Consider the following 18,550-nt stretch of genomic DNA (forward strand, 5'->3'; position numbering starts at 1 on the left):
GTCATGGTGATATTGGGTCAAAGGATGGACTTGATGATCTTGGAGGTCTTTTCCAAACCTAATGATTCTATGATCCTATGATAAATATAATATATGAAAGCTCTGATTTTTCCAGTGATCAGCTGGCACTTGCATTTCTTTCTGGCACTCTTGATGACTTGTCTTTTTCTCAGTTGAAATAAACTTGGCAGGAGCAAGTTCAAGAGTGTAGTTCAGTCACTTCTGTGCCAAAATCACTTTTTTGTTCCCATGATCCTCCAAATACATTTAGGTATCTTTATTTGAAAATATATGGTTGAACAACCTGCCAAAGTACTTTTTCTCCTGTCAGCAGCAAAGCTATAATTGCAACATACCCCAAATAATTTTTTTTATCATACTGATACTCAGGGTAGGCTCACTGAAGCATGCTAGAATAATCCAGTTGGTGGCTTGTTAACAGCGACAGGAACACCTTATAAGCAACTAATCAAAGTTATGCAAAGTAGTTGGTGGAAGAGAAACAGTAAACAAACTTTCCGATGGCACCAAATTCCCTTTTTTCCTGCTCTGATGTATTACTGGGCTGTCTCAGTGCACTTGAAAAATGGACTTGAAAAACCTATGGGCAGGCTCTGATGAAGGAAATACCTGCAGCTCCATACAAAGCTGGGATACTGTCTCTTCCACAGATAGCTCCTCTGCGGGAAAAAAAAACCACAAAGCAAGACATCAGATTTGAGAACAGTGGATGTGAAATATTAATTCTCTGCTGTTTATTCATGAGAGAAGTCAGCCATTTGGTATTCTTCCCAACAGACAAGTTTCTGTTTGGGTGTGGGCACTCCACAACCCACTTTGTACTCCTGCAGGTGCAACTTCTGCTTGTGCAATCTGGACCACTAAATCAGTAGAAAATGTTAGTGTTTTGGTGACAAAGAGAACAGAATTTGATTCTTTGTTGACTCTCTTGTACTAGAAGTTTGATTTTTAGCCTTTGGTATTTATGGCCAACTGTAGAACTGAATAGAGAGTCCGAACAAATGATGAGCAAGGAATGCTTGTCCCTGGTGTGCTACAGAGGGCTGTGTATCAACATCAAATTCCTGACCAGTACAGAGATACCCAATAGTAAAATATTGGGTATTCTGTACTGCCTTGTGAAGCTGGAATTACCTCACCACTGCAAGCAGCAGTGTTTTGATTTAATCCTGAGAGAATCCAGCACAGGGACACTCTGCTTTAAATGCACCACAGTCTATCAGGAAAAGGAGGACATCAATCAATTCTCCAGCTTCAGCAGCTTCATTTTGCAATGCGGAACTTTCTAATGGTGTCCGTAAAGAAACAAAGCAGGAACAAAGCAAAACAACTCACAGACCAATGCCCTCCTCAATTCCCAAATGTCTCTTCTCAGATAGCACTGATAAATGGGAAAGGACAAACCAAGATGAGTTCTGCCTTGAAAAGACTCAATCTGAGCTGGTAAAATTTGGAAAATAACCATTCCCACTTTTAATGTCTAAAGTAAGCTACTTTCTTTTTACATATACTACTCAGGAGGCTAGGGAAAAAATAATTAAGAAAACATGCAGAGATTTATATTCTTGGATTTATCTTAACCTTCTGTAAAAACCTATGAGATTATTATGACCAATATAGATGTTACAACTGGATGAACCATTTATATTCTTCCCCTGCTCAGTGGAGAAATATAGCAAAAACAAGGTGCCATCCCAAATTAGAAAGCACTACCTGTGTCAGATGACATATTTTTAATTGGGTGTGTTTCACCCCAGTGAATGTAAGGAGACAGATATAAAAATTTGATTTATATTCATCTTACTGCATGAATCTTACACCCCATAATTTTACTGACTTGTGCGGCAGGTGTCAGAAGATCAGCCATAAAACCAAATCTTTAGTAAATTTTCAGACTGAATAAAATGATGCAGATAACACTCTGCTCAAGAAGCTAAAAAGGGTATTTGCATTTTGCAAATTTTCATGCGTTACAAGAAGTACATTTGCAAATGAAGTGCCTGCTTCAGTACCAGGATTCACTTCAAAACCAGGAAAAAGGTGTTTAGAACATAAGCATGTGCTCTGCGTGATCATGGAGTTGTGGTCACTCATCCATGCAGAGCTCTGCCATCTCACAGCATATAACCCTGTCTGGGTGAAGCACAAATCCTCTGTTATCTATACCTATAACCAAGATTCAGTTTTGTTTTGTTTTGAAGCAGTTTTGTTGCTTGTGTTCTGTCTGAGAGCTCATAAGCTGCAAATTAAAATGGTGTTTTGTTTCGGTTTTCTTTTGGTTTTTTTTTTCTCTTGTTGTTGGATTGAATAACACACTGTTGCTACCTATGACTTTAGATGGTCTGGAAGGGAAATATATGTTGAGGGACAAGAGATGAAGTGGAAAATAGGATCAATCAAGTCCACAAGTGTGTAAAGCATAGTGCATTGTGTTTGATAGTTCTTATTTATAAGGATTATACTGGAAAATTTTACTCCCATTTAAAACCTGCTGGCCAATGCCATCGACCCTCCTAATCTAAATATCTCTGCAATGTAACAAAACTCATAACTTCAAAACCTGCACAGCACAGAAATACAAAAACACAGATGTGAAATTATGAGGCACATTCATTGAATTCAAAGAAACAGGTGAGACAGCAGGATTTGAATGAGATACTGAGTTTCATTTTCATAGGACCTCACGCTATCGTAACAAAGATGACTAAACACAAATTCCAGAACTTCATCCTGTAAATCCAGCCAGCCAGCACTTGCACATTAGACCTAACAGGCCTGACCAGCCAAAAAACCTTCTGCCAAAAAACCAGAAAATATATTAAACAATTGAATTAAGGAGAAAATCAGAATAATTTTGAAGAGCAAGTGGTAATTGACAGTGGAGGAATATCTTGAGAGTTACAAAGAAGGGAGTGTAACTTAAATCCACTTGTATAACCTTTCAGGTTTTTCTTTTCAATTATTAAAAAAAAAGTTTTCTCAAGAGAAAAAAATATGTTAAGAGTCTTCCCAAGATTTCATGACCATGCAGAACTAGAAGTTACAATTTTAAAAATGCAGCTGAGGCCAAAACTCACCAAAAGGCAGAAATTCTGAACTGTATCAAAATATTTTATTCATCTACACATCAGGCCACATCCTATGAAAGGATATACATCATTTGAGGAGTCAGTCATCTTTAACAGCAAAAGTAAACACTAATCAGAAAACATAGATGAAAATCCCTTAAAGTCTCTGAACAGAGCAAGAATTTTGGTACTAAAATATGTGTGTTTAGAATTGCAGCACTGTAAAATTTTCAGTGATTTTAAATGAATTTTCACTTACCCAACTTCAGCTGTGGTAAATCAGGAATCTCATTCATTATGAGGGTGTAGTATGAGTGAAGACCCCTTTGAGCATTCAGGAGCAGGAGGCAGAGATCCTTATGCCACTTGTATGCATGCTGCATACAATTTTCAGATGGGACATAAAAGCTGCCCTGTACAACAAAAGCATCAAGAAAATAAAGTAGAGAAATTAAAATTCATGGTCTCCATTTCTGTGACAGGTTTCCACAAAAACCCAGTTGGGGACAGTCATTCATCTCTTTTTACAAAGGTATATAGTGATAGGACAAGGGGTAATGGATTTAAACTAAAATAGTGACGGTTTAGACAGGAGATTAGGAACAAAATTCTTCACTATGAGGGTCGTGAGGCCCTGGCACAGGTTTTCCAGAGAAGCTGTGGCTGCCCCATCCCTGGACCTGTTCAGTGCCAGGCTGGATGGGATTTGGAGTAACCTGGTCTAGTGGAAGGTGTCTCTGCCCATGACAGGGGATTTGAACTAGATGGTATTTCAGGTCCCTTCCAACCCAAGCCATTCCATGATTCTTCAATTCTAATCAAGCAGATGGCACCAAAGAGAGATTTTAACCATCCCAACCTCCCAGCCACCCAGCTAGCAAGATGTGTAATCCAAGAGTGTCTCATTCGACACGTTCATTTTGCTCAAACCATAACAAAACTATCAGGTCTCAGCAAGGCTGTCATATGAGAAGACCCTCAGACCAAAGAATGTAACAGAGAAATCAACCTCTGTCCTCCCACATGTCCCACTGTGGAGCCAATGTCTCTCCCCACAACACAGAGAGTCCTGTGTGAAATACACCCTCTCTGCTGGAGGAGGAGGAGTGGAAAGAGCTATAAAGATCCCTACATTCACTTTCCTTTTCCCTCCTTATTGCCTCCTGCAAAGGTTACAGCTTGATGGTAGCATGGTGTGCTTTGTAATCTGTATTAGTGAACAAATGCAGGTGGCATTGCTATCCCATCAACAAGTATGAGCCACTCTGTACAACAGGATCAATGTCTGTGTTAGTGTAGCTCTTGTGGGAGAATGGAACAAGACAGATCACAGCATGTTTACCACAAATATTTCCCATACAACACTTTTAGACTTAGAATGTAAGCTGAGTTTTCATTAGGGCACCATAAATCAGAAGTTTTCACTTCTGTCAAAAGATGGTTGTATAAATTAATGATATTTGAGATTTGAACTGCTTAGGTTTAAAGCAAAACTATTTATTAATCCCTGGGTTTGGGAAACATGGACAATTTGCAACTTAGTCCACTGCTTATCACTGCTGAGGTAAGAATACATTCCTACAGGCCAGCCAGGTGCTGACTGCCTTTTTGGACAGTCCCAAAATCTGCATGTCTCCAGGAGCAACAGAGAAGAACAACATGCCGGCACATCTCCTGTATTTTTCTCCCTTTGACTTCCCTGAAACCTGTATTTCACAAATCTTGGCCTGAGCCAGGATGCTTCCTGCAGTTTCTCACGCCAATCTTCGAGGAGTTAACTAGAATTCTGTGGTAGGCACAAAGAGAACTGCTCTCTAGACCTGCAGAGAAACAGTTGATGATAATTGACGGAGTTGGCTGTTCTTCAAAGGTTTCAAAATCTCCAGCCTCAGCATGGATACTTTTTACTCTCACCATGGCCAAAACAAAAAAGGGAGCAGAAAGAAATGCTGCTCAAAACAACAGAAAAATGGAAGTGGATTGGTGTACAATGGCACAATGTCATGAAAATATGCCCTCCTTTATTATCCACTGCTGATTTTTTTAGCCAAAAATTAGCCTGGCATTTAAATGCTACACTGCTGAGAAGAAGGAAGAAAGTGAGTTAATTTCATAGTTTATGTGAATGCTGTGACGTAGTGTTGTGCATGACTACACTTTAATAGGTCTATTTTCAGCCATTCTTTGGAATAGACTATAGTCTTAAATATAAAAAGTAATAGAAAAATGCACCTGCAGGTGGGCTTAAGACGTGCATGAATTAATGTTTAAAATATTACTCAATTAGTCCAGTTTTGAATTCCTTAGCATTTGTCTTCCTATCTCATGGTGCTTTTTCAAATTTGTCCTCAGCTGATTTACACTGGACAATTGACCGCATGTTCTAAAAGGCAAAGAATTAGGAGCACTGAATACAACCACAACAGGCAAGTCAATTTTTCTCCAGCATTTCTCTCCATTGCAATATAAACTTTCTTCAAATTACTGTAAGATGTGGATGGTATCCTGTGTGAATAGACAGCTGAAAGGATTGCTCCAAGCTCTCTTTTCTCTTCCTGTCTCAGCTCCCTGGGAAGGGTGTCTGTGCCAAACAAAGGTGCTGTGCTTTCAGAATGCCATTGCATGAGAGGAACTGCTCTGCACAGACCAGACTGGGCTGTGCATGAGTAAGAGGACATATCATTAAGCATTTTGATTAAATTCTATTAAATGGCAACTGGCTTTGAAACCCTGTTGCTTAATGGGAACATCCATCCTAATTTCAAAAATCTTTTTGTCGAGGTGGAAAGTGAGTGTGACAGAAAAAAAGGTGACAAGCTCCAAATTTCTGGTTCTTCAGTGACTTAAAGATATTACTGCTCTCACAGGATTGCTTCTGCTTCTTCTCAAAGTTGTCACACACGTACAGGATACAGAGCAGGACATTACAGAGATTATTAAACCCACCTCAGGGACAGTTTAAACTAATGTGAACAAAGGTCTGTGCATCTTCATCTGCAGAGACCCCAGAGGGCAGGCATCTATCAGATGATGCCATTATAAACTGCTGGAGCTAAATCAGCTTATCCATCACTGTTCAGTAAGCTGAGAAATGTCAAGAAATATCTTCTTTTAGGATGGTCTAAAGATTGCAGACCTTTCACATTTGCTATTATAATTGCCTCTTCTGTGCATTTATTCAGGTGATTCCCTATTTCCTTGCCAATAGTTTGAAACATGGATTCAGACTACAACATTAATCAAGTGTTGTAAACAATCAAGTTTGGTAACAAATATGTCACGTGCTGTTCTAAGGGAAAAAAAACAGCTCTCAGGAACAACAGTGGCTATGACCCAGTAAACAGCTACAAAGTTCTCAGCTTTCCAGCTTTCTTGTCTCAGGATGACAAATATTGGTTTACTTCTGGTTATGGCAAATTTCTCATGAAACCAAAAATAACACTGAAGCTGAAAATTTCACCTGAGATCTTCAAAGCCTGATGGCTGCTCTGGGCTTGTAATATCCATTGTAAAAGTACATGTTGGTTTCCTTTGTAGAGATTCTCACGACCTTTTGAACTAATTCCTTTGGCCTACTGTTATTTTAATCTCATTAATTTGTAGGAAGACAGATTCTTCTGTGCTGTTTGTAAAATGCATCTGCACTGATTTCCTTTTCCAAGGCCCTCTCTGTCTGTATTGGTAGACTGCATCACTGGCTTTTGCCCTTTTCCATTTCTGAAAATTTTGGGAGGACATGAATTCCTGACAAATTTCACTTCAAGACTTAAGACCTAAAGGTACTCTGATAGCAAAGATGGATGACAACACAGAAGTCAATAGTACTGACACAAAATGATTTTTTCCATTGTGCCAACATCATTAGGGCAAAATAGATCAAAAATTCTCTTTAGCCCTCCTTTTGTTCTGAATGTATTTATACAAATATTTTGTATTTTTGTATCTTTTAGGCAGTAGCCAAATTAAGTTCTCCCTGAGTTTTGGCTATTCTAATTTTCTCCCCGCGTAACCTTACAACACCCTTGTAGTCCTCCTGAGTTTCCTGCAACTTCTTCCAAAGGTCATAAACACTCTCCAGCTAAAGAGCTCTGAAAATCTTTTCTCATGAAGAATCCACAGTATATATGTCTAATTTCTCCATTTCCATTTTTACTGTGATCATCATCAATCACAGAGTCATAGAATGGTTTGGATTGGTAGGGACCTTAAAGATCATTTAGTTCCAAAGCCCCAGCCAAGGGTAGGGAGACCTCATACTAGATGATCACATAAAGAAAAACCTAGAAAAAGTGAGATAAAAACTACTGCCTAGTGTTTTGGAAATGTAAAGGCTTCAGTTCACTTTGATCATGATGTGCAAAGCTGGACCCCAACACTGGACAATCACTGACCCTTGCCCATCTATCCTCTAAGCTGGTTTTCTGCTAGATTTACCCAGCCAAGTAAAATAGCCTTCAATATCAACAAACCCAAACAAACTAAGCATTTTTGCAATATCCCTGTTGAATACATTTAAGTAAATCAGCCTTTCAAATGAATACGTTCCCTGTGCAATGCTCTTATCACTCAACAGATTCCTCCTATAATTAGACTTTATTGCTTTATAAATGTACTTTTCCTTTATAATAAAAGAAAGGAAAATTACTTGCAAAAAGCAAACACCTTCATCAAATAAGGTTCATGTCAATTCATTATTCAAATGCAGAGCACAATTTGCAGATATTCACTACCTGTGCACTATGTCTATCTAATACCAAAAGGCACCAACAGAATTTTATGCTTTGTAATGTACATTAAGTAGCTTGTATTTGTTTTGTATTAAAGCAATTCCATGAGCTATGTTAACTACATAGCAACGTTCAACAATAGCACTAACAGTTGGTAAATGAGACCCTTTATGTTTAATCTAACTCAACACATTTCACAATTCAGATTCAAATTGCTTGTCAAGAATTTTAATGTACTAAAAAGCCATTCCAGATCAAACAGACAAGTTTTGCAGTCTCCAATGATTTCCAGTAGCAGAGAAAGCTACCCTACCTTTGCTGCTTCTGGGAAAGATTTACAGAACTGCTTGAAACTGAGGGACAAATCTCAGCACCCCAAGATAAATGTAGTTTCTGAATCTGCCCATTTGTTTGCAAGACCATTTTTATTATCTAATATGAAATTTTATTCTGATTTCAAACTTAAGGACCAAGGCTTTACTCTCTACTTTGGATGCTGTTTTCTAAGTTAAGAGATTTCCAGTTATTTGGTCTTTGGAAATTAAATTATAGTTATGACTTGCTAAAACTATAGCTAAAACTTTAGTGCTTCCACTTCATTTGTGAAAGTGCTTGAGCAATGGTGGAAAAAGGACAAGTTTTTTATTCCATTTTCTGAAACTGGTTGCATATCAGAAACTACTTTTGTCCTAAAGAGGTTATAATGAAAAATACATTAAAATGAATGATCAGAGAATTCATGGAAGAGGAAAAGAATGTCTTTTGAGCCATTGTTATGACAGAAATTACATGCAATTCAAAGAGAAAAAAAGAATCTAGATGATTGAAAATAAAAAACTTTTGATGATGATATTTCATGTGGAAAACCACAACCAACCACCACCAACAGCAAGGAAAAATTCTGCATTTGGATTGACTAAGAATATTTTCATAAATATTAATGGTATATAAAGAAAGAAACCCATACGTATACACATAAAGATATTGTAGAGTTTTAGATTGGATATTAAAAAAGATTTCTTCACTAAAAGGGCTATCAGGCATAGGGACATGTTGCCCAGGAAAGTGGTGGAATCATTATCCCTGTAAGTGTTAAAAAATGCCTTGGATGTGGCATTTGAGGATGTGGTTTAATGGTATAAATGATGGTGGTGCTGAGTTGACATCTGATAATCTTAAAGGTCTTTTCCACCCCTAAGGATTCTGCATGTGTGTATATGTATATTTACACCTCCATTCAGCTATGGAAAACTGCCAAACACAAACAACTCCCCCTCATTAATTCATTCATCAATACAAACATCTTTTACATCCGTGTGCCAGGCATGGAAAAATTATTGGCAAATCTAAAAAAAAACCATAGTTTAAAGACGTGGAAGCCCACAGAGGCCAGATTGTGGATGCCATTCTGTGGTGACATTGTTTCTTTTCAGCCTGGTTTCGGAATTTTAAATGTTTTTATTGAACAGAGCAACCAGACACTACATATAACAAGCATGGGACCCAAATCTTGGTCCTATTTGGCAGAAAAACAATGCATTTCTGTTTTTTGTCTGACAACAGAAGATATGTGAACACAGAACATTGTTGAGGGTGGGGTGACACCCACATAAGCCAGCTCCTGTAAATCTCTTTCCTCTAATATCCATCGACAGGAAGACAGCATGCTTATGGGAGGAACAGCTATGGAAAACTGAGAAAATTAATATTTTCCATTAAAAAATAAAATTGAGGACCAAACATTTAAGATAAAGAGAAATATTGGACTAGGATGTGCATATTCTATCAACTTAATAAACTGCTTTTTGTATATTGATTTATTAGTCTGCATTTGATATGTTGGTTCATTATCCAAAGCTCTGAAATAAAAGTAAAATCATTATGTTATATTTAAATTCTATTTCAGTTACACTAATTACACTAATCCAAAGCTTCAATAACGGGCAATAATTAGAAAGGCAGTGACAATATATGGAACTATTTATGTTGTGCCTCTCACTAAATCTGTTATGTAAGAAAATGTAGGCGGGTATTTCATAAATACAATTTGACATTTATATTACCTCTAAAAATTAGAGCCACTTTGTTAAACCCCTGGGATAATAACACAGTAGAAAAAGTATTTGACATTGCAGTCAGATTTAGTGACAGGTTCAGAGATAATTTACATCTTGTACAAAATTAGCAGTTGGAAAGTATTTGACTTGAGACCCTTAAAAAATAGGAGCCATCAAGCTCAAAAAAGAGCATTCTCTGAACAGATAGAGAATTCTCCTGGTCAGTTCTAATTTGTCTCATTTGTGTCAGTGACTCTAAGTCACTGTTCTAAATGGAGGCTGTAGGTTTATTACTTGCAATTGGCCAAGGAAGAAGGAGTGGCCAGGAAAGTATTTTTAGGAAAATTACCATCTAAAAATATCATTCTAGTAATACAAAAGTGTTTCACAGATTGCACTGATTTCCCTTTAAGTTCTTCTAGGAGAAAAAACACTGACAATGTTCCAAATGTCTCATAATGATTTCTCATTTAAAATAAAATTTCTGGCTTCTTTTTTCTTTCATCAAGAAAAAGTTTATATAGCCATATATTTTCGAATTTAAAGGTCAAAAAAAAAAAAACCCAAAATACTTTTGTTCATGCGCAGATGTTTTGGTTTCTTGTGGGTTTTTCCCCAGATTTTTCTATTAGGGGGCGTTTCACAATTTTTTAGCTTCTATGCAATTATTTGAAGTCTGTTTCCCACTCACTTTAAAAACTGAACTTAGTGACTGGAGGCTGTTACATCCTACATATCATCAGAAGTGTCTACAGTCACAATGGCTCTTCATGTAAAAGCACTTATAAGGTATTCTATAGAAGTTCTTGAACAATTCTGATTATGATAAATATGAAGGGGGAAAATCCTTTTCCTCCACCCAATCTCTAGGGTTATACATCACCACAGAGAAAATTAAAGCTGCAAAAACATTGCTTTAGCAGTAAATTAAGCTCTGGGGAAAATGTCTCATGAAAGTCAGAGCAGTGTCTGACCCAAGGCATCCTTCTTCTAAGATGAGCACTGAATCATCTGGCACAAGAAAAGTTGTATGAATCATGTATCATAGAATCATAGAATCTCCTGATTTGGAAGGGATCCATTAGGATTATTGAATCCAATTCCTTGTCCTCAACTGCTTCTCATATGTCTTCCCCTCTAGATCCTTCACTCTTCATAGCCTTTCACAATTTTCATAACCTTTCTTTGGATACTCTGAAATACCTTCATATCTTTCTTATGTTGTGGCACCCAAAACTGCCCCCAGCACTGGAGGAGAGGCTGCCCCAGTGCAGAGCAGAGTGGGACAATCCCTCCCTTGCCAGGCTGGTGATGCTCTGCCTGACACCCCCAGGACAGGGCTGTCCCTCCTGGCTGCCAGGGCTCTGCTGACTCCAACTTTCCACTGACCAGGACCCCCAGATCCTGTCCCACAGCTGCTTTCCAGCCTCATTCCCCAGTCTGTACACCCAGGTTCCCCATCCCACATGCAGGATCCAATACTTGCCCTTGTTAATCTCCATACTGTGGGTGATTGCCCATTTCTCTGATTTGTTGAGATCTCTCTGCAGAGCCTCCCTGCCCTCAAAGGACTCAACAGCTCTTCCCAGTTTAGTGTCATAGACAAATTTACTTAGTATTTCTTCAAGTTCTGCATCCAAGTTGCTAGTGATGTTGAGGTGAATTGGGAAAAGGATGGAGCCCTGCAGAATCTCACTATTTACACTGCCAGCCTGATGTCACCCTGTGTTGGGGAGCTGTTTTCATGAACAGGATGGCACTGCTGGGGTACATTCCTTGAGCTTTTATTGCAACATCAGCCTCATTGCATGATTGAGACAATAGAAAGATGGCAAAGCTCACGTACAGCCAGCAGCAGCCAAAGATTTCTTTGTTACAGAACATTTTAAAAACTTTCTATCCAATAGCATATTGATAAAGCTTACAGACAGTTGTTCTAGCCAATTATTAAAAGTACACATACACCTGCTTCACACAATGCTTGCTTGTCTGCCTTCTATTAACAATACACAATACACCATTATTAAACTTAAAACCTTCTACTATCTTGCTAATCATATTTTCCTGCAGTCTTAAGGTCTATCTTAGCCATGCCTAAAACTCAAGCTATTGTTTAATGTCCTTGCTTTCTATACCATTGTAACTTTTTCTACTTTCAGACTTTGCAGCTGCAGCCAGTTCTCTGTTCTTTCTAAGGCCTGTTTTCTCAGCTTTCTAAAAATCTTCTTATCTGTACTATTTTCCACATTACTCTATCCACTACAACCCTTTGGGTCTGCTTTTATTTCCCTCTGTTACATCTGTGTCTGAAAATTACATGTTAGTTCATATCTTCATATTGTTATTACTAAGAGTCTGTGTAGGGACCATTCACAAAGCACACTGTGATATTCTGAGAGATGATAGAGCAACACTGAATAGTTAAAATTTTATGGGGAAAACACCCCAAAATATTAAAAAATAACTGTTTATGAAAAAGGGGGACAGATTAGGTACAAATATTTATATAAATATCTTTCCATCTATTTTGCTATCCAAAACCGGTCTTTATATGTAATTTTAAATTAAATATTTATTAATACATACACACTCATGGAGCAAATTCTGATCTCCTAACAAAAAATAACGCAGTGGAGACATCAAAAAGGGCCTTAATACATTGTCCTTTCTGATTAGAGTCCATGCTGCCTACTCACAGATAAGGAAAGCAAATCCACTCCTGTTTCTGTGATCAAACAAGGACCCCTTAGCTGAAGAGCTGCCTTGTTATTACTCATCCCTGCAGGCAGCAGCAAAAACCAGTAATTTTTTAAAAGAATACTTGTTAACATCTTTGTCTCTCCCACCTGTATGTACAAACACACACACGTGGAAATGGAGACCCTGTTCAGTGATATTAACACAATTGTGTCATTACAATTGGCATTCAGGACATCAGAAAATGTCAAAAAGGTTTTGATTCAACTTGCATGCCTGGCAACAGGGAAGGATGTGCTCAGCTGTGGCTCTGGCTGGGGTGGAGATGGCTTTTTGCTGTGTAATTATACAGGTTAGCAGCTGGCAGGGTATTTCCTTTTATATCAGTGCTATATACTGCCTGATATTAAGTATATGAATAAAGAGCTAAGTTATTAAATAAATTATTTTCCCAAGGATTTTATAGATTATTATTGGCTTTATTTGCAAATGTTTACATTGCATAGGGGTTAATGGCCAAAGCTCTAATACATGTCACAGTTTGCTTGCATAGGAGTGGTGAGATTAGTACCTAGGAAAACTTTTGTATTTAGACCATAAACATATCCAGCTTAGCTCATCATCCTGGACTCCCTTCACAGCACAGAGAGAGACACAGGCATTTTTGGAGCACAGTTCATTCCCTCCACTTCAAATGTTGTTGTTACAGAATCCTAGAATGGTTTGGGTTGGAAGGGACCTTAAAGGTCACCCAGTTCCAAACCCCTGCCAGGGGCAGGGACACCTTCCACGATCCCAGGCTGCTCAGAGCCTCAACCAACCTGGCCTTGAACACTTCCAGGACTGAGACACCCAGAGCTTCTCCCAGCAACTTCTTCCAGTGCCTCACCACTCTCACAGGAATTAATTTCTTCCAATTATCCAACACAAATCTACCCTTAAAATCCATTACCAAAATCTACCCAAATCCAACCTTAAAACCTCCCTTGTCCTATCACTTCACACCCTTGCAAAAAGTCCCTCTTCAACATTTTTATAATGCACAATTCCCTAGAAATTCTCCTTGCTTTCCACTGTGTATGAAAGGAAAGGACTGTGTATGAAAGGAAAGGACTGCGTATGAAGAAAATTAAACTAGAAGCTCAGAGGCAGACAATTCAGAGTTGTGCGGAGAAGTTCCACAGCAGTGCTTATTTAAAAAAAAAAAAACCAAACCAAACCAACAAACAAAAAAACCCCAAACAAACAAACAAAAAAACCAAAACAAACAAACAAACAAACAAACAAAAACCAAACAAAAAAACCCCCAAACCCTTCATTCATATAGTTTTGAACTGGGGACAAAAAATTGTGGAGCATCCTGAATTAGAATAAGTATCTTCTTTCCTCAGAGAGGAGAAATGTTTCAGACATCACGATTTGGGTTCTTCACTCAGCAGTAATTGCTGACTCCAAGAAGCTGACAATCAGCCCCAGAGCATGAATTTTTGGGTCTAGTGTGAGCTTGGAAATCCTCTTAAGAAAAATTAGGAGCTGAAGGGGCCTGAGATGGAAGTGGAGAGGTGTGCAGGGAGGGGAAGGTCTCATCTTGTCCTTACAGGAGAGAATGGCCACAGCTGATACAAGAGCTGGCTGAAAACACTTTGCCAATGCATGCAGGCCAGTGTGGACCTCACAAACAAATTAAATTCAGTTCTCTTGCAGGTGCCATTTCTCTCGTATTGTTTGGCAGAATACACTATTAAACCCAGTGAACTTCTATCGAACTGCATGTACCAAACTACTTGGCTCTGTGTTGCTTTCTGAAGCACAGCCACGAAGCAAATGGTCACTCTGACATGCTTTTTATGTAATAAAAACAACAATGAGGACTGCAGCTTCCTATTTAGAAATGCCAGGCTCTATTATGTGCTGACAGTCACTGCCAGAGAGAAAGTGACTTCAGGCTTGGATCTCTGTTCACGTAGGACAAGAGCTACAGGAATAATTGATTTTACAGTTCACTGCCCAAACAGGAGAAAAAGAAACGTGTTAAGTCAACTTAGAAAGAAGTATTTCCTTCTTCAAAGTGAAATGAAATGCCCTTCTTTTGATTTTTTTCTTTTTATTTTTCCAAAGACATTTTCCTTAGTGATTGCAAGCTATCTAGTGCTTGTGACTTCACATTTCAAGACCTGCCACTTAAGCACTACAACAAACCTTTTACAGTTTTATAATGAGCTACAAATACAAATTAAATCATACCTTAAAGTCACCTGTTCACAGTGAATTTAGATAAATTGACATGTGCTGAGTCATGTAACTTAGCACAAGTCACCATAGCAATTATTTAAAGTGGGGAGCAGTAAACATTAGGATGCAGAGAGGATGTTCATATGGAAAACATATTCCAACCTATTATAGCATATGCCTATTTCACAGCTTCCCACAGAGCTGGTGGACTCAATTCAGCAGTCAAACCGCTCTGTCTGTGACCACAGAGTCTGGGGTTTCTTTCCTGCTAGGAAAATGTCATGTCAGGGGGCTACAATGTACAGGAGGAGAACCAATGCTGACGTTGCATTGTCTGCACATCAGGCAGATTCTAGAAATAACCCAAGGCTCACTGCACTTATCCACTGATGTTCCACTTGGGCTTTCTGAAATTTGGGTCCTTTTTTACCTTTCCAAAATGTTGACAGGAGCTGCCTCAAAATTAAATATCAAAGTGATAAAATATTTGATGAGTTCTATTTTTAAGGAAGAGCATTATCATGAAATCAGACTGGTTAGGGTTGTCCTGATATCCTTCCCCTAAGCACAGGATGCATTGAACAGTCTCATTAATGAAATGTCCCTATTGCAACCACTCTTGCTCTGTTTGTGCAGAAGGTCATGTCAATGAAAACTTATTTGGGGCTACTTGAAATTTCCCAACAAGCTGTGATTGAGTTGCATGAAGACCTTGAGCACATGAAGCAGACAAAATTGCCATTTCAAGCCTAAAAACACAAAAAATTTACATCCTGCTACTCTCTTAAATCTATTCTCAGCTACAAATATGTCTGTGTATGGAGGAAGAATTGCTTACTTCAAACACTGGAGCACCATTTGTGCAGAAGGAAAGACTCAAAGGCAAAGACAGGGGTCCTCCTGTCCAAAGAAAGGAATTTATGAAGAACCAGACACAACAAAAGTGCAGAAAGGATACTAAAGAGATGATAAAAATTAGGTCTCACTTCAAAGAAGTGGTGAATTTTCTCATTTCTGTTCACATTTTGTAGAAAATACATTTATGAGCTAGATGCTACCACAAGCAAAATCTGAGGACCACTATTCAAGCATCATAGAGATACAGTAAGAAATAGGTCATACTTCCTCTTCTTGGGAAACCTAAAATTCAAAGAGTATATATATAAAAAAAAATATAAAAAAAATTTAAAAGTCTATTTGACTATATTCCACGTCAATCCAACAGGCTGAGCCATTGCTTTTACCAGCATTCACTGGAATTAGTTGTGGGGAACATATATCTACTGTCTTACAACACAGCATGATGCCATAAGAAGAATTGTGACTTATTTTAATAACAAGAGTATAGACACGAGTGCCTTTTAGCAGGAGTTTATGAATTGCACCGCTTGCTTTCCAGGCTACCTCAGCAGGTGGCCAAGATCACTGAACCCTGTCATTTTGCTACCACTGGCTTGACTTCTGAAATTATAGGTACGATCTGAAAATAAGTTTCTAGTAGGTTATTTTTGTTCTTGATCACACAGACTGTCAAAGGAGGGAAGAGATACAGTGCCAACCATGCCCACCCAAATCTATTTATTGAGAGCTTTGCCCAGAATTCACTGTTGAAATGTCTGTAATCAGAGCAGTTGCTGCACGCTGGTTAATTACCTTTGTCTTCACAAATGGATATAAAAACCGAAACAATCACAACACTATTTCTGATCTTTTCCTCATCTTAGCAAATTTAAACATTAGCAACAATGTCAAACAATGGCTAAAGAGGAAATATTTAACTGTCTTTTGACAGTGAAAAATTACTTCAACCTTTATGAGTTCATTTTTTAAGCAGCTTGACATTTCGTTACCAAGACAGAGTTTTTGTTTTATTGTTTGCTTCAGCCACAAGTGTTACCAAGTAGGTTCCTATGATTCATATGCAAGTGGAAAGAAATCATGTCTCTATTGACAGGACTGTTATTTTTTATTATTATTTACAAATGCTCCTGCATATCCCAGACTTTCAACTTGATTCATGATTGACTTCTATTTTTCCCCAAAGAGGTGAGTAAAAGATTTTGACTTCTATAGTCTTTGTCAAACCAGATCAGAAGAGAAATCCAACAAGTCTTGTATTTTGCAAGCAATCACAGTCGAGAATTTGATGCTCACGGAGGAGACAGAGGTAAACAAAGAGAACAAAATAAAAGCCTAAGCCCTGACAGCTTCAGAAATTGAATTCCTTCCAGCAAAAGTCTTCCTCAAATTACCCAAATATTGGTTTATATCACAGCCCTCACAGTTCCCATCCCTTCAGAACAAGGGCTGTGTCACAGCTGTCATTTTGCACAATTGTGACAAATCCTACAAAGTTCACAGAAGACCCTTCTGGCAATGTGTTATACCAGCTCTCTTATGGGCTACAGAAATTGGGAGAAAAAGAATCCTTTTATTGGGTCTAAATGTGCCTTTTTATCAGGTTACCTGAATTTTGTCCATTACTGTATTGTGAAAAATAATCAACAGAAGATCTATTTTGAGAACATACTTCAAGTCTGTTGCAAAACCAAGTCAAATCAATTTTCATTACTTCCTTACTTATTTTGTTGAAGATAATTCTGAGGCTCAGAGTCCCACCACTCAGGTAATTGAAGTTGTAAAAGTTACCCAATGAGATCCACTAGATTTTTCTTTTAGAAATCTTTCAAAACCTGTTTTTTCATGAGTATTATTTTATTTTATAAGTATTAATTTATTATTTTATTTCAAATCACACTCAGAAAAAATCATTTACAGCCCGGATTAAAGGCACTTTCCTTCTTGCAAAAAATTGCTCTGCACAAAAATTGCTCCTCCTTGGCCCAGGTGCTGTAATTTTGGACTGGCTTCTTTGACATGGGGGATGTGGTTTCTATGCCTCTTGCTGCCAGGAAACAGCTCAATATCTAATCCTGCGATTATGTCACATTCCTGAAGTCTTCACTTATGACACTCTCAGGCAATGAATCATTTATAGGTCTTTCACATGCATGCAAACATACATCAAATGGAAAAGCCAATGATAAAATAACATACAGTCTTTTTTATCACTGCAGAAATCTCCAATTTCTGTTCTAACACTGAAACAGAAATAATGGCTAATCAGAATATTTCCTGGGTATGTTACTTTAAGGCAATTACATTGATATGTTATAATTTACTGCAACAAAATAGAGAACTTTTGAATAGCTGGAACTGTATAAATTTGCATAAATATTACATCTTCACAGGTTCATTTTCATAGCCCCATAGATACCTCCTGTATTATGCATAGTACATATACCAGCCCTCAAGTAATTTACACTCAAAGACAATCAAATTTCATGAGCTATGAGTAGCTTGCCATTTATTCTGTAGGCCATAATTTTATGGTGTTAAATAAAATACTTCTAATGAGTTCAGTAGTGGAGAAAGAGACTGATTGGCAGCTCTGGAGAGTTGAACTGTATTTGTTTACAAAAGAAACACAATGTGTAGAGCAGAACCAGAGCTTCACCACCCACATGAACATTACTGAGCACTGCCTTGGGGGTGTCCTGCTGTCCTGCTCAGCCTTTCACCCCTGCTTCTCATCAGCCAGCTGTGTCTGCCAATGCCAGGAAGAGAGAATTCCAGCAGAGACATTGCATATTGCATCTAGGCCTAACAAAAACTTGTGAGATGGCAATGGCTTTTGCCTTGGGTCATCAAAGAATAGATATATGATGCCTTAAACCGACTTTGTGGT

The 18,550-nt window shown here is 38.1% G+C and overlaps 1 protein-coding gene across 1 annotated transcript in view; it reads right to left on the reverse strand.

Annotated features, from left to right (window-relative positions):
• Positions 1-18,550, reverse strand: part of FAM135B (family with sequence similarity 135 member B) — a 193,706-nt gene that overhangs the window by 22,258 nt on the left and 152,898 nt on the right. The window contains exons 8-9 of the mRNA XM_005429890.2: positions 3,349-3,502; positions 631-680 (exon numbers count right to left, since the gene is read on the reverse strand). Of these exons, the coding sequence (XP_005429947.1) occupies positions 631-680; positions 3,349-3,502 (204 nt within the window). The remainder of the gene's footprint in view (positions 1-630; positions 681-3,348; positions 3,503-18,550) is intronic.

The sequence above is a fragment of the Geospiza fortis genome, unplaced genomic scaffold (assembly GCF_000277835.1).
Source record: "Geospiza fortis unplaced genomic scaffold, GeoFor_1.0 scaffold382, whole genome shotgun sequence".
NCBI lineage: Eukaryota > Metazoa > Chordata > Aves > Passeriformes > Thraupidae > Geospiza > Geospiza fortis.